Below are 14068 nucleotides of genomic sequence, written 5' to 3'. Positions count from 1 at the left end.
TAGTGAATGTTTAGTGGCTGATTAACACTAATTAGTAACTGAGGAGATCTGCTGTAAACATCAGTTTGCCTGTCAGAAAGGTCAGGAAGCTCAGCGATGAATACTCTCAACCAATGATGTCCTGGAGGAACCCATGGCTTCATGTATTCATATCTAGTTTTAATTTCTATGAGATCAGGAATGCCAAGGATGTACATGTGTTTGTTATTAGGAAAACAGTTTTTAATCACCTCCTTTTCCCTCCAGGTCACATTTGGTCAGATTTGCTTCTAAATGCCCCCAAGAAACACCTAAAAGTTGCTAAAACAACCTCCAACAATTTATTCCCCAACAGGATCCCATCATCCTTCTCCATGATCAAAAAAGTCCCAAATACACCTTTAGAACTTCTGCATGCACTACAGAAATCACCAAAGAACCTCCTCAGCTACACTAGAACCCCCAAAAGAACCACAAGAACCTTCTCAGTGGCCACAATAGTCAACTAAATGGTCTGTAGAACCCTCTAAGTGACCTAAATGACAAAAAAAACACTGAAACATGAACCTCCTCTAGATTCTCTAAACATACAGGTGGAAATCCAGTCAGACAGAAGGCAAATGTCAATTATGTTATAAATAAATGCCTTCTTAAAGAATTGTATTTTTGTTTAAGTAACTTAAACTGCTTTTATTCTCAGTAGATACCATTACTATCACCTTACTGTACTGCATAAACTCTTTGTAGTGCACATTATGTCATGATGGTATTCCCTAAGGATGTAACTAATGATTATTTTATTATAAATTGCTGTTTAGTCTATAAAATGTCAGAAAGTGGTGAAAAATGTCCAGTAGTGTTTCCAAACGGAGACAAAAAGAGGTTGCTTTGTCCACAACCCAACTATATTCTGTGTAGTGTCACACAGAGGACAGAAACCAGAAAATATTCAGTTAGGTAGACTTGTTCTTTCCAAAAAAAATGATTTGAACCAATTAGCTGCACCTGTGGTATTAACTAGAAATCTGTTAAATGTGAATCAACACACTGCTTGTTATCTGTATCTATTCCCATGAATAAAAGCAGAATAAATCTAATTTTTTAAAAAAATGTCAAACCCATCCAAATCTCCATCAAGTGAGAACATAAACAAAGAAAACCAATCCAACATCATTAATGTCTGGGAAAATGTCTTGCACTGTCAGTTATCTCAGCTCACGGTTCTTCAGTTTTTCCACTGAGAGTTTAAACACGGCCCATTACTTATGGCGAGATTAGTGCAGCCGGACTTACATGAGTAATAGAGAACATTAAATGTTTAACTGTATCACTGGAAAAATTGAGGAAATATGTGCCGAGGCCAAACCATCGACGAGCCACTGCTGGATGCCAAAAACAAATGACAGGAATTAAGATTTAAATCCTCTATAAAGTCAGCTTTGTGATGATGCACACATTCAATCAGCTGTAAACTTTCTGTCCTCCGATATACAAGCGTGATTATAACCATATACAAATACATGCTCTGTTCATAAACAACATCAGCCACCAGAAGGAGACCTGAACTGTGAACGCTGGAGATCAAAGTGCTTTGCAAAAATACCCCATTTTCCCTAAAAGCACTAATGACTCTTTTAAACACCAGTGCAGTAAACACATCAATCATAAAAGCAGTGGTTATTAATTTCGTTCATTGCTGTGGTTTATACTGCGTTGCTTTTGTAATATGTCAAGCCTATAAGGAGAAACACAGCCCATTTATGTTCTGATTTTTTTTCCTGATTCATCATTCGTCACTATCGCAAAACTTAAACAGTATCCTGCGTCCCGACACTGGTTTAAAACTGAATCGAAAGCACTTCCAAGGCCTCATTGACATAAACAAACTGCCCCTCTGATGATGGATTCTGTTGAAATGACACACGGAGGGAAAAAATGACACAGAAGAAGAAAAAGTTCAGAAAAAGAAACAGTCAGCAGAAAAAAAACAGACCTGAAAGAGATGGAGCTGAGAGGAGGTGTGCAATGATTTTTTTTTTGAGGTGATATAAAGAGCCATCAGTCTTCAGCTCCAAATGTTCCCATCAAGTAAACATCAATAAATATGTATGAAGGCAGAGAGGGAGGGAGGGCAGGACAGAGAGGTGACCGGTGGACAAACCACACACTTTTATTCACAGATACCACTAAAGGGAGATTGCCTGAAGACAGAAACCTGTCAAAGACAAACAGAAGGACACCTAAACAAAGTAGAACACATCATAAAATGTTAGTAAAGTGTTGTCCAACACAACAAAAATAGAATTAAAAAGGTTTTTAGTGCTCCTTGTTGTTGACTCTGTAGTCTCTGAACTCTACCGATCAAACAGTTTGGAAAATGTTTTGTGCTGTGATGGAAATATCTAACAAAAACACCTCAAAGAACTGTGAAACCTCCTCAAGAACAGATAGAACCATCGACAAAATTAAACTGCTGGAAAAGCATCTATATGACCCTAGGATCCCCCTCTGTGAACATAAGAACCACCAAGGGGCCTCTAAAACCTCCACAATAACCACAACAATCATGTAAAGGGTAACAACCTCTTCAATAACCACAACAACCTCCTCAATGACAGCTAGAACCATTTATAAGACGATAAGAACCTCCTCAGTGATCAAGAACCACCTAGATGACAACTACAATCTCCCCAAAAAACACAACAACTCTTCTGAACCTCATTGGTGGACATAACAACCTCCTAAATCACAGCTGTAAACATCACAGGACAATAAGAACCACCTTAATGACCCTAAGAACCACCTAGAAGATTTTTAGAACCTCCTCAACCACAACAACCACGTAAAGAACTTTTAAAACCTCCTCAATAACCACAACACCCATGGAAAGGGTAACAACCTCTTCAATAACCACAACAACCTCCTCAATGACAGCTAGAACCATTTATAAGACGATAAAAACCTCCTCAGTGATCAAGAACCACCTAGAAGACAACTACAATCTCCCCAAAAAACACAACAACTCTTCTGAACCTCATTAGTGGACATAACCTCCTAAATCACAGCTGTAACCATCTATAGGACAATAGGAAATGTCCAAATGACCCTATGAACCACCTGGAGGATCCTTAGAACCTCCTCAACCACAATATCGATGTGGAGGACTTCTAGACCTCCTTAGTGGACACACCAACCTTCTAAGTAGCAGCTGGAGCTTCCTTAAAGACCCCAACAACCATCTAGAGGACCACCAGAACCTCCTCAATAACCACAATAACCCTGAAAAACAGGAACCATCTATTGGATAAAGAACTTCCTGATTACAGCTGCAATGGTTAACTGATTAGTAGGAAACTGAATATCTTTGGGTTGTGGGTAAAGCAACACGTAAATCATCTCAAGCTTTGGGAAACACTGATCACCATTTCGTTTTATCATTCTCTGATGTTTCATAGATCAAACAACTCATTGACTCATGAAGAAAATAATCAAGTCAACAATGAAACTAATAATTTGTGGCAGCAGTACTCCTTTATTACCACAAAAACCACCTCAAAGACCTGTAGATCTTCCTCAATGACAGCTACAACAACCTGAAGCACCATTTTATTCACCAACAGAACCCCACAAACCTTCTACATGACCTGGAGAAACTCCAGCAGACCTGTAGAAACTCTAGCAGGCCTGGAGAAACTCTAGCAGACCTGTAGAAACGCTAGCAGACCTGTAGAAACTCTAGCAGGCCTGGAGAAACTCTAGCAGACCTGGAGAAACTCCAGCAGACCTGTAGAAACTTTAGCAGACCTGTAGAAAATCTAGCAGACCTGGAGAAACTCTAGCAGACCTGTAGAAACTCTAGCAGACCTGGAGAAACTCTAGCAGACCTGTAGAAACTCGAGCAGACCTGTAGAAACGCTAGCAGACCTGCAGAAACTCTAGCAGACCTGTAGAAACTCTAGCAGACCTGTAGAAATGCTAGCAGACCTGTAGAAACTCTAGCAGACCTGGAGAAACTCCAGCAGACCTGTAGAAACTCTAGCAGACCTGTAGAAAATCTAGCAGACCTGGAGAAACTCCAGCAGACCTGTAGAAACTCTAGCAGACCTGTAGAAAATCTAGCAGACCTGTAGAAACTCTAGCAGACCTGTAGAAACTCTAGCAAACCTGTAGAAAATCTAGCAGACCTGTAGAAACTCTAGCAGACCTGTAGAATCTCTAGCAGACCTGGAGAAAATCTAGCAGACCTGGAGAAACGCTAGCAGACCTGTAGAATCTCTAGCAGACCTGGAGAAAATCTAGCAGACCTGGAGAAACTCTAGCAGACCTGTAGAAACTCTAGCAAACCTGTAGAAACTCTAGCAGACCTGTAGAAACTCCAGCAGACCTGTAGAAACTCTAGCAGGCCTGGAGAAACTCTAGCAGACCTGTAGAAACGCTAGCAGACCTGTAGAATCTCTAGCAGACCTGGAGAAAATCTAGCAGACCTGGAGAAACTCTAGCAGACCTGGAGAAACTCTAGCAGACCTGTAGAACCAATAGCAGACCTGTAGAAACTCCAGCAGACCTGTAGAAACATTAGCAGAACTGTAGAAACTCTAGCAGACCTGTAGAAACTCTAGCAGACCTGTAGAAACTCTAACAGACCTGGAGAACCATGAGCAGACCTGTAGAAACTCTAGCAGACCTGTAGAACCATGAGCAGACCTGTAGAAACTCTAGCAGAACTGTAGAAACTCTAGCAGACCTGTAGAAACTCTAGCAGAACTGTAGAAACTCTAGCAGACCTGTAGAAACTCTAGCAGAACTGTAGAAACTCTAGCAGACCTGTAGAAACTATAGCAGACCTGGAGAGCCACTAGCAGACCTGGAGAACCAATAGCAGACCTGTAGAAACTCTAGCAGACCTGTAGAACCAATACCAGACCTGGAGAAACTCCAGCAGACCTGTAGAAACTCCAGCAGAAATGTAGAAACTCTAGCAGACCTGTAGAAACTCTAGCAGACCTGGAGAGCCACTAGCAGACCTGTAGAACCAATAGCAGACCTGTAGAAACTCTAGCAGAGCTGTAGAAACATTAGCAGACCTGTAAAACCAATAGCAGACCTGTAGAAACTCTAGCAGACCTGTAGAAACTCCAGCAGACCTGGAGAAACTCTAGCAGACCTGTAGAAACTTCAGCAGACCTGGAGAAACTCTAGCAGACCTGGAGAAACTCTAGCAGACCTGTAGAACCAATAGCAGACCTGTAGAAACTCTAGCAGACCTGTAGAAACTCTAGCAGACCTGTAGAAACTCCAGCAGACCTGTAGAACCAATAGCAGACCTGTAGAACCACTAGCAGACCTGTAGAAACTCTAGCAGACCTGGAGAAACTCTAGCAGACCTGTAGAAACTCCAGCAGACCTGGAGAAACTCTAGCAGACCTGTAGAACCAATAGCAGACCTGTAGAAACTCCAGCAGACCTGTAGAAACATTAGCAGACCTGTAGAAACTCTAGCAGACCTGGAGAACCATGAGCAGACCTGTAGAAACTCTAGCAGACCTGTAGAAACTCTAGCAGACCTGTAGAAACTCTAGCAGACCTGGAGAAACTCTAGCATACCTGGAGAAACTCTAGCAGACCTGGAGAAACTCTAGCAGACCTGTAGAAACTCTAGCAGACCTGTAGAAACTCTAGCAGACCTGTAGAACCACTAGCAGACCTGTAGAAACTCTAGCAGACCTGTAGAAACTCTAGCAGACCTGTAGAAACATTAGCAGACCTGTAGAACCAATAGCAGACCTGGAGAACCAATAGCAGACCTGTAGAAACTCTAGCAGACCTGTAGAACCAATACCAGACCTGGAGAAACTCCAGCAGACCTGTAGAAACTCCAGCAGAACTGCAGAAACTCTAGCAGACCTGTAGAAACTCTAGCAGAACTGTAGAACCATGAGCAGACCTGTAGAAACTCTAGCAGACCTGTAGAAACTCTAGCAGACCTGTAGAAACTCTAGCAGAACTGTAGAAACTCTAGCAGACCTGTAGAAACTATAGCAGACCTGGAGAGCCACTAGCAGACCTGGAGAACCAATAGCAGACCTGTAGAAACTCTAACAGACCTGTAGAACCAATACCAGACCTGGAGAAACTCCAGCAGACCTGTAGAAACTCCAGCAGAAATGTAGAAACTCTAGCAGACCTGTAGAAACTCTAGCAGACCTGGAGAGCCACTAGCAGACCTGTAGAAACTCTAGCAGACCTGTAGAAACATTAGCAGACCTGTAGAACCAATAGCAGACCTGTAGAAACTCTAGCAGACCTGGAGAGCCACTAGCAGACCTGTAGAACCAATAGCAGACCTGTAGAAACTCTAGCAGACCTGTAGAAACTCCAGCAGACCTGTAGAAACATTAGCAGAACTGTAGAAACTCCAGCAGACCCGTAGAACCATGAGCAGACCTGTAGAAACTCTAGCAGACCTGTAGAAACTCTAACAGACCTGGAGAACCATGAGCAGACCTGTAGAAACTCTAGCAGACCTGTAGAAACTCTAGCAGACCTGTAGAAACTCTAGCAGACCTGTAGAAAATCTAGCAGACCTGGAGAAACTCTAGCAGACCTGTAGAAACTCTAGCAAACCTGTAGAAACTCTAGCAGACCTGTAGAAACTCTAGCAGACCTGTAGAATCTCTAGCAGACCTGGAGAAACTCTAGCAGACCTGTAGAACCAATAGCAGACCTGTAGAAACTCTAGCAGACCTGTAGAAACTCTAGCAGACCTGTAGAACCACTAGCAGACCTGTAGAAACTCTAGCAGACCTGTAGAAACTCTAGCAGACCTGTAGAAACATTAGCAGACCTGTAGAACCAATAGCAGACCTGGAGAACCAATAGCAGACCTGTAGAAACTCTAGCAGACCTGTAGAACCAATACCAGACCTGGAGAAACTCCAGCAGACCTGTAGAAACTCCAGCAGAACTGTAGAAACTCTAGCAGACCTGTAGAAACTCTAGCAGACCTGTAGAACCATGAGCAGACCTGTAGAAACTCTAGCAGACCTGTAGAAACTCTAGCAGACCTGTAGAAACTCTAGCAGAACTGTAGAAACTCTAGCAGACCTGTAGAAACTATAGCAGACCTGGAGAGCCACTAGCAGACCTGGAGAACCAATAGCAGACCTGTAGAAACTCTAACAGACCTGTAGAACCAATACCAGACCTGGAGAAACTCCAGCAGACCTGTAGAAACTCCAGCAGAAATGTAGAAACTCTAGCAGACCTGTAGAAACTCTAGCAGATCTGTAGAAACTCTAGCAGACCTGTAGAACCAATAGCAGACCTGTAGAAACTCTAGCAGACCTGTAGAAACTCTAGCAGACCTGTAGAAACATTAGCAGACCTGTAGAACCAATAGCAGAAATGTAGAAACTCTAGCAGACCTGTAGAAACTCTAGCAGACCTGTAGAAACATTAGCAGACCTGTAGAAACTCTAGCAGACCTGTAGAAACTCTAGCAGACCTGTAGAAACATTAGCAGACCTGTAGAAACTCTAGCAGACCTGTAGAAACTCTAGCAGACCTGGAGAAACTCTAGCAGACCTGTAGAAACTCTAGCAGAACTGTAGAACCATGAGCAGACCTGTAGAAACTCTAGCAGACCTGTAGAAACTCTAGCAGACCTGTAGAAACTCTAGCAGACCTGTAGAAACTATAGCAGACCTGGAGAGCCACTAGCAGACCTGGAGAACCAATAGCAGACCTGTAGAAACTCTAACAGACCTGTAGAACCAATACCAGACCTGGAGAAACTCCAGCAGACCTGTAGAAACTCCAGCAGAAATGTAGAAACTCTAGCAGACCTGTAGAAACTCTAGCAGACCTGGAGAGCCACTAGCAGACCTGTAGAACCAATAGCAGACCTGTAGAAACTCTAGCAGACCTGGAGAGCCACTAGCAGACCCGTACAACCATGAGCAGACCTGTAGAACCATGAGCAGACCTGTAGAACCACTAGCAGACCTGGAGAAACTCCAGCAGACCTGTAGAAATTCTTGAAGACCTGTAGAACTTCCTCAGGTAGCAAAGAAAAAAGTTTCGGAAGGACTTCAGCATTTTTTTTTTTAATCTATGCTTATGGATTCACTGGAACCACATAAAGCATATATTGGTGAGTGAAAACTGGACTAATGCTATGTATGAAGAACATAAGCACAAATATACCAGGACTTGCCTTGAGGAATTTTCAGAGTTGGTCTAAAATGCCAATGAAGGTTATTGTTTGGAACATTCCATTTTCTCTACCCTCCTCGTGCAATTTTCCACCCTTTCCACTACTTCTGTGACGATTAATTTTGGATTTACAGCATTCTAAGACAATACCAGAGTTGTAATACATTGTAGACTGTCATGCTGTTGTCCTGTGGGTTCTGTGTACAGCGATGCAGCAGAGAAATTAAATCTAATGCTCCATGACTGATGATTTGAATCATCTATGGTCGGGGGCAACAGTAAACAACAACAAAAAAAAGGAATAGCGATGAAAAATGATGGCAGAACTTTGGCTTTGAGCGATGCAGCAAACTGGTCAAACTGGTCCACCTCCAGTCCACATGAGAACATGGTAGAGCGTGGCCTTGGAGCTCCAGGACTCTGTTCTGTTTGGCTTGTTCAGCTGAATTTTATCTGCTCCTCTGTCCCATAAAACCTTCCTATTGACAGGCAGCTCCACATCGACCCTCCCTCCCCCCTCCATATCCAGCCCACATTTTTCTTCCCTATGAGTATTAGTTTATTGAATAAGTGGCATCTGTTTTCCTGGCCCCGTCACCGTAAGGCGAGGTATTTCTCACTGACGCACAGCGCTGATTTATACGCCGCTCTGACTCTCCCCACAAAAAATAAAGCTAAGCAAAAAATTTCCAATACATCCTCCATCCCCTCAACACGCACGCACGCACACACACACACACACACACACACACACACACACACACACACACACACACACACACACACACACACACACACACACACGTCCTCTTCCCCATCCACGCTGTATATAATTAACTTGGCAGATGTTAAACACACTCAAACACTTTTACAGTCTCATCCACAAACTCCCACTTTCTGTCACACACAAATGGTGCAATGATGAGACAGCCACGGTCACAAATTACAACTCAAGTGTCCGATTCGCTGGCCTCCTACGAAAAGCTGCTGCAACAGTTTGACAAACGCTGCTTAATGTTTCTGCATTACGAAAGATACTAATGGAGAAGTGGCTTTTTTGCTTCCCTACGTATGGAGGAAAAATCTGAGTTTACTCTCTTTTTCTCAATTTAGGCATCTTAAGACTGTAACAGTGGCTGCCAGTGTTGAGTATACATGTCCCATTTCTACATTATGCTTTCTCTGCAGTCAAAATCTATTAATTTAAAGCCTGAAAAATAAAAGAATTGTCCAACAGACTTCTCTTGAGCAACAGAATCTAGATGTTTTTGCTCTCTAAACATTGCCCCATATTTCAGTAACGGTGAGCTCTAATCTCTCACTGCAGCAGCAGTTTGACCACAACATCAATATCATTATTGTTATTAATCAGTTTATTTGAAAAGGGACCATGTACAATATTAAATACAAATGTTGCCATTGGATGTATTGCACCAGAGTCTGCTTTAACCCTCCTGTTGTCTTCATTTACAGGCACCAAAAATATTGTTTCCTTGTCTGAAAAAAAATCCAAAACTTCAGCAAAAAAATTCCCCAAATTTATGAAAACTTGCAAAACCTTCAGGAAGAAAATTCCAATAATTCCTTAAAAGTTTCCCTTACAGGTTGTAGAAAAAAAATCCCCCAAATTTGGCAAGAAAATTCTTGTAAATATTTTCAAAAAAATGAGTAAAAATCCTCCAAAAAAATCTCAAAAATATCTAGTGATTCCATATATATCAGTAAAACTTCTAATATTTTCTTTAAGAACATTCATAAAAAAATCAACCAAAATCTAGCAAATTTCACTGGATTTTGGTTGATTTTGTTGTGAATGTTCTTAAGAAACATTTTTTTTTAACATTTCTTTTACATTTCTTTTTTTCCACCAAAAAATTTTCCAAGATTTCCCAAAAATATTGAAAAGGTGGACATCAGAAGTTTCACTGTGAAAATGTATATTTTTTTCCCACATTTTCAAACTTTAAAACGGGTCAATTCTGACCCGCAGGACGACACGAGGGTTAAGCTAATTTCCATCTGCAGTCTTTTGGCAAGTCACAATAAAAACATCACCACACTAAAATGTCACAAAAAAGCTGGACTATAACATACATGACACAGTGAAACAAAACATCACAAACACACACACATACTCTTAAAAGCACACACGGACACACACACACGGACACAAATGCAAATTAAAAAGACATTAGTGGTTGCAGTTCATTGTTGGTTGAGGTGTTTTCAACAAGTTAATTCATATTTGAAAGTTTTGGGACTATAAAAAGATGCCAACTCTGGAGGCCTTATGCACACAAACTGGACGTTTGTCTCCTGTATTAAACCCGTTGAAGCAAAAACTAGCTGGCAGCATGTTTTCTTTTTTTAAAAATCACCAAACTGCATATTTTATTAGAGAAAAATAGAACAAATTGTCTGATTAACTGTTCAATGGTCTTACTAACGTATCGCGTGTGCCATATGGTTCTGTCAATTGAGATATTTCCTCAAAATCACTTTAAGTCTCATTTAAAGTTTTTAAAAATAAACCATCTGCAGCAGATTCTGTAAAAAACAAAAGAGAATTTGAACTCCTCAGGACGAATAAGAAGCCATTAGTGACTCAGCTGTGAGGAAATTTCTGTCATTTCAGGAACAATGGAAAAATACTGATCCCATCCATCCATTTTCTATACACTGCCTAATCCTCATTAGGGTCATGGGGGGCTGGAGTCTGTCCCAGCTGACTGAGGGTGAAGACAGAGGACACCTGGACAGGTAACAGTCTGTCACAGGGCTACATACAGAGACAAACAATCACACTCACATTCACACCTACGGACAATTTAGAATCACCAGTTAACCTCAGCATGTTTCTGGACTGTGGGAGGAAGCCGGAGAACCTGGAGGAAACCCACACATGTCCAGGAGAACATGGAGACTCCATGCAGAAAGATCCCAGGAAGGCCGGGACGGAACAGTGCTACACACCAAGCCACTTTGCAGCCCAATGCAGATTCCATCTTTCATCAAATTTTGAAAAACAAACAACGAAGGAAATTCAACAAAGAATAAAGACATTTCTGAGTTCTCTCTCCTTCTAGTGATGGTTGTGGTGTCTTCAGAGAGGGGCAGGACTTTATACTGCAGTGAAAAAGGAGCACAAAACCCTGCTTGGGATTCAGAGATTAACGTGAAAATGAAACATCTGAATATATGCTGTCTTACCTGTCGGGGTTCTGCGGACAGACGTGCATCTGCAGCAGGATCCTCTGGGTGAAGGTCTTGAAGCACTGCCCACACTTCCACAGGTGCCAGTCGCTGAACTCGCTGCTCAGCTGGCTGGTGGAGGTCGGGCTCGCCAGGATTCGCTGGTTCTTCGACCCCAGCTGGCCAAAACTGGAGTCCGACTGGACCCCGACGCCGACCTTATCCAGCAGGGAGAAGCTCCGGGGGCAGGGAGAGTGAGGGAAGACCATGGAGCGCATGAGAGTGGTGGAGGGGGAGGAGGAGGAAGAGGACGAAGAGGACGAGGGCTTGGCGTTTTTGCTGAAGGACTGGAGGGACTCCTGTCTGGACATGGCCTCCACCACGGTGGCTGGGACGTTCACTGGAGGCAGAAACACAGACATGATCTGGTTTAGAAGGTGGACTGATTTAAAAAGGTCACTTTCAGCTCAATAATTTAACCGTTTTGTCTTCAGCTGTAACACGCATGTTTGGAAAGCATTGTGAATCTTCGTTCACACCTTTCTTTCAACTCGTGGTGTTTCGGTTAACAGAATAACAGAACAATTCTTCATTTACCAGAACATTTAGGACAGGAGGGTCAAACTCATCTTAGTTCAGGGGCCACATTCAGCCCTATTTAATAACCTATAAAGAACAACAACTCCAAGTTTTTTCTTTTTGTTTGCAAAAAAGTACATTCTGAAAATGTTCACATTTAAGGAATTATCTTTTTACAAAACATTATGAACAACCTGAAATTTCTGACCAAAAATAAATTCAACTTCAACAATATGATTCAGTGTATAATTTACACATCACAACTTCCAGATCACAAAGCGTCTACAAAGGAACACAACATTTAGTCATCTGGAACTGAACAATATAGTATTGTACTTTATGATCTATATGACAAAAGTCAGACAAAAAAACAAGACAAAACATTACAAAAATGAGATACAAAAATAACAAACGACATGCAACAAAACAAAGAAAAGACAAAAAATTAAGCAAAACATTTACAAAGGGACAAAAAAGGACTACAAACGAGACAAAAAATGACAAAGGCACAAAATGACCAAAAAAAATAGTCAAGAAAACAAGCGAGACAAAAATGCGAGACAAATGACAAAAGTCAGACAAAAAAAAAACAAAAAAACAAGACAAAATATTACAAAAATGAGACAAAATGACAAAAGAACAATGAGCAATCTAGTATTTTACTCCATGATCAAAACAACTTGTCATGGTCTAGAAATTATTTTAAATCTATAGTTTTACACACTTAGAATTTACAGTTAATGTCTTCTTTCCTAACTTTTACACTTTACAAAGTCGTCCTCTGTTTGACACCCGTGATTTAGTCTCATCTCAATGCCTACAAACCTCACTGAAATGTGCCCTAAAGACAGTGTGAGGAGCTGAAAGGAAACCAACCACGGCAGTAAAAACATGGAGTACATATAAAAGAACAAGTGCAAAACACAATCAAGTCGTAAAAATGAATAAAAGAGCACAAAATACTAAAACGAGGCCAAACAGAATAAGCTGTAAGATCAAAGAGAAAATTCATTTAAATCATAATACTAAAAATGACGACCATAGAAAACTACCAAATTCTATTTAAAACATGTACATCTTGAGATATTAGAATGTCAATAAAGGAGGAACATTTTACTGAAAAGGGAGGGTTTGTTCAAAGCTTTGGAGCAGCTATCATCTTATCAACTAGCCTCGGTCCAGAACAGATATCCACAATCCCACATTAAACATCTAACTTGGCCTGGAGCTGAAGGACACGGTTCTGGAGAGGGTGAAGCTACGCTAACATGAGCTGCTGAAAGAGTCACAACTAAGGCACACAATCCATCAAAAACATATTAGACCTGCTGAATGAGTGATGCCAAACGGACAGATGGATGGATGAATTCACCCTCCCTCTGTTCAGAGCAGAGGCTGCCCCTTAAAATCAATCAATCAATCAATCAAACTTTATGTATACAGCACTTTTCAAACAAATCAAATGCAGTCCAAATGTGTTTCACAAGCGACTGGCGAAACATGTTTGGAACGTTAAAAAAGATGTTAAAAATTGACAAATTCACAGAAAACAACCAAAATTAAATCAATGGGGATTAAAATAACATAAAAGATAAAAGACATGGAAGCAATAAAAAACAACAACAATGCAAATAAATTATAAACACAAAGTAGTAGTGAAAAGTTAAATGTTTAGTAAAATGTTCAACTAAAATGGAATAAAATGAGTAATGATGATATCAGGTAAAATTACTAAATACTACAAAAGCCAGAACAGATGGTTTCTAGTTTGCACAATAAACCTTTTGCAGTAGATTCGTTTAATACAAATTTTTTATACAATTTGAGCTCCTCAGCACAAATAAGAAGCCATGAGTCACATGACAAAAATTCTGTTTTCAGTAACAATGGAAAAATATTGATTCCATCATTCATCAAATTCTGAAAAACAAACAAAAATGATATAGAAAATTCAACTGAGTTTTTTGTGAATTGTTGCATTTTAATTGTGTCCTAAAGTACAAAAGACATTTGTGAGTTCTCTCTCTTAATTATGGTTGTTTTGTCTTCTCAGAGGGGCAGGATAATGAGTAATTCAGATGATAAAACATAAAAGGTAAAAGGT

At 40.9% G+C, this 14068-nt stretch overlaps 1 protein-coding gene across 2 annotated transcripts in view; it reads right to left on the bottom strand.

Moving 5' to 3' along the window:
• Positions 1 to 14068, bottom strand: part of prdm6 (PR domain containing 6) — a 124671-nt gene that overhangs the window by 31650 nt on the left and 78953 nt on the right. For both annotated transcript variants that reach the window (XM_055011440.1, XM_055011441.1), the window contains exon 7: positions 11404 to 11785. In XM_055011440.1, coding sequence (XP_054867415.1) covers positions 11404 to 11785 — 382 coding nt within the window. The remainder of the gene's footprint in view (positions 1 to 11403; positions 11786 to 14068) is intronic.

Source organism: Amphiprion ocellaris, chromosome 6 (assembly GCF_022539595.1).
Source record: "Amphiprion ocellaris isolate individual 3 ecotype Okinawa chromosome 6, ASM2253959v1, whole genome shotgun sequence".
NCBI lineage: Eukaryota > Metazoa > Chordata > Actinopteri > Pomacentridae > Amphiprion > Amphiprion ocellaris.
This window is presented reverse-complemented; position numbering and strand designations above follow the sequence as displayed.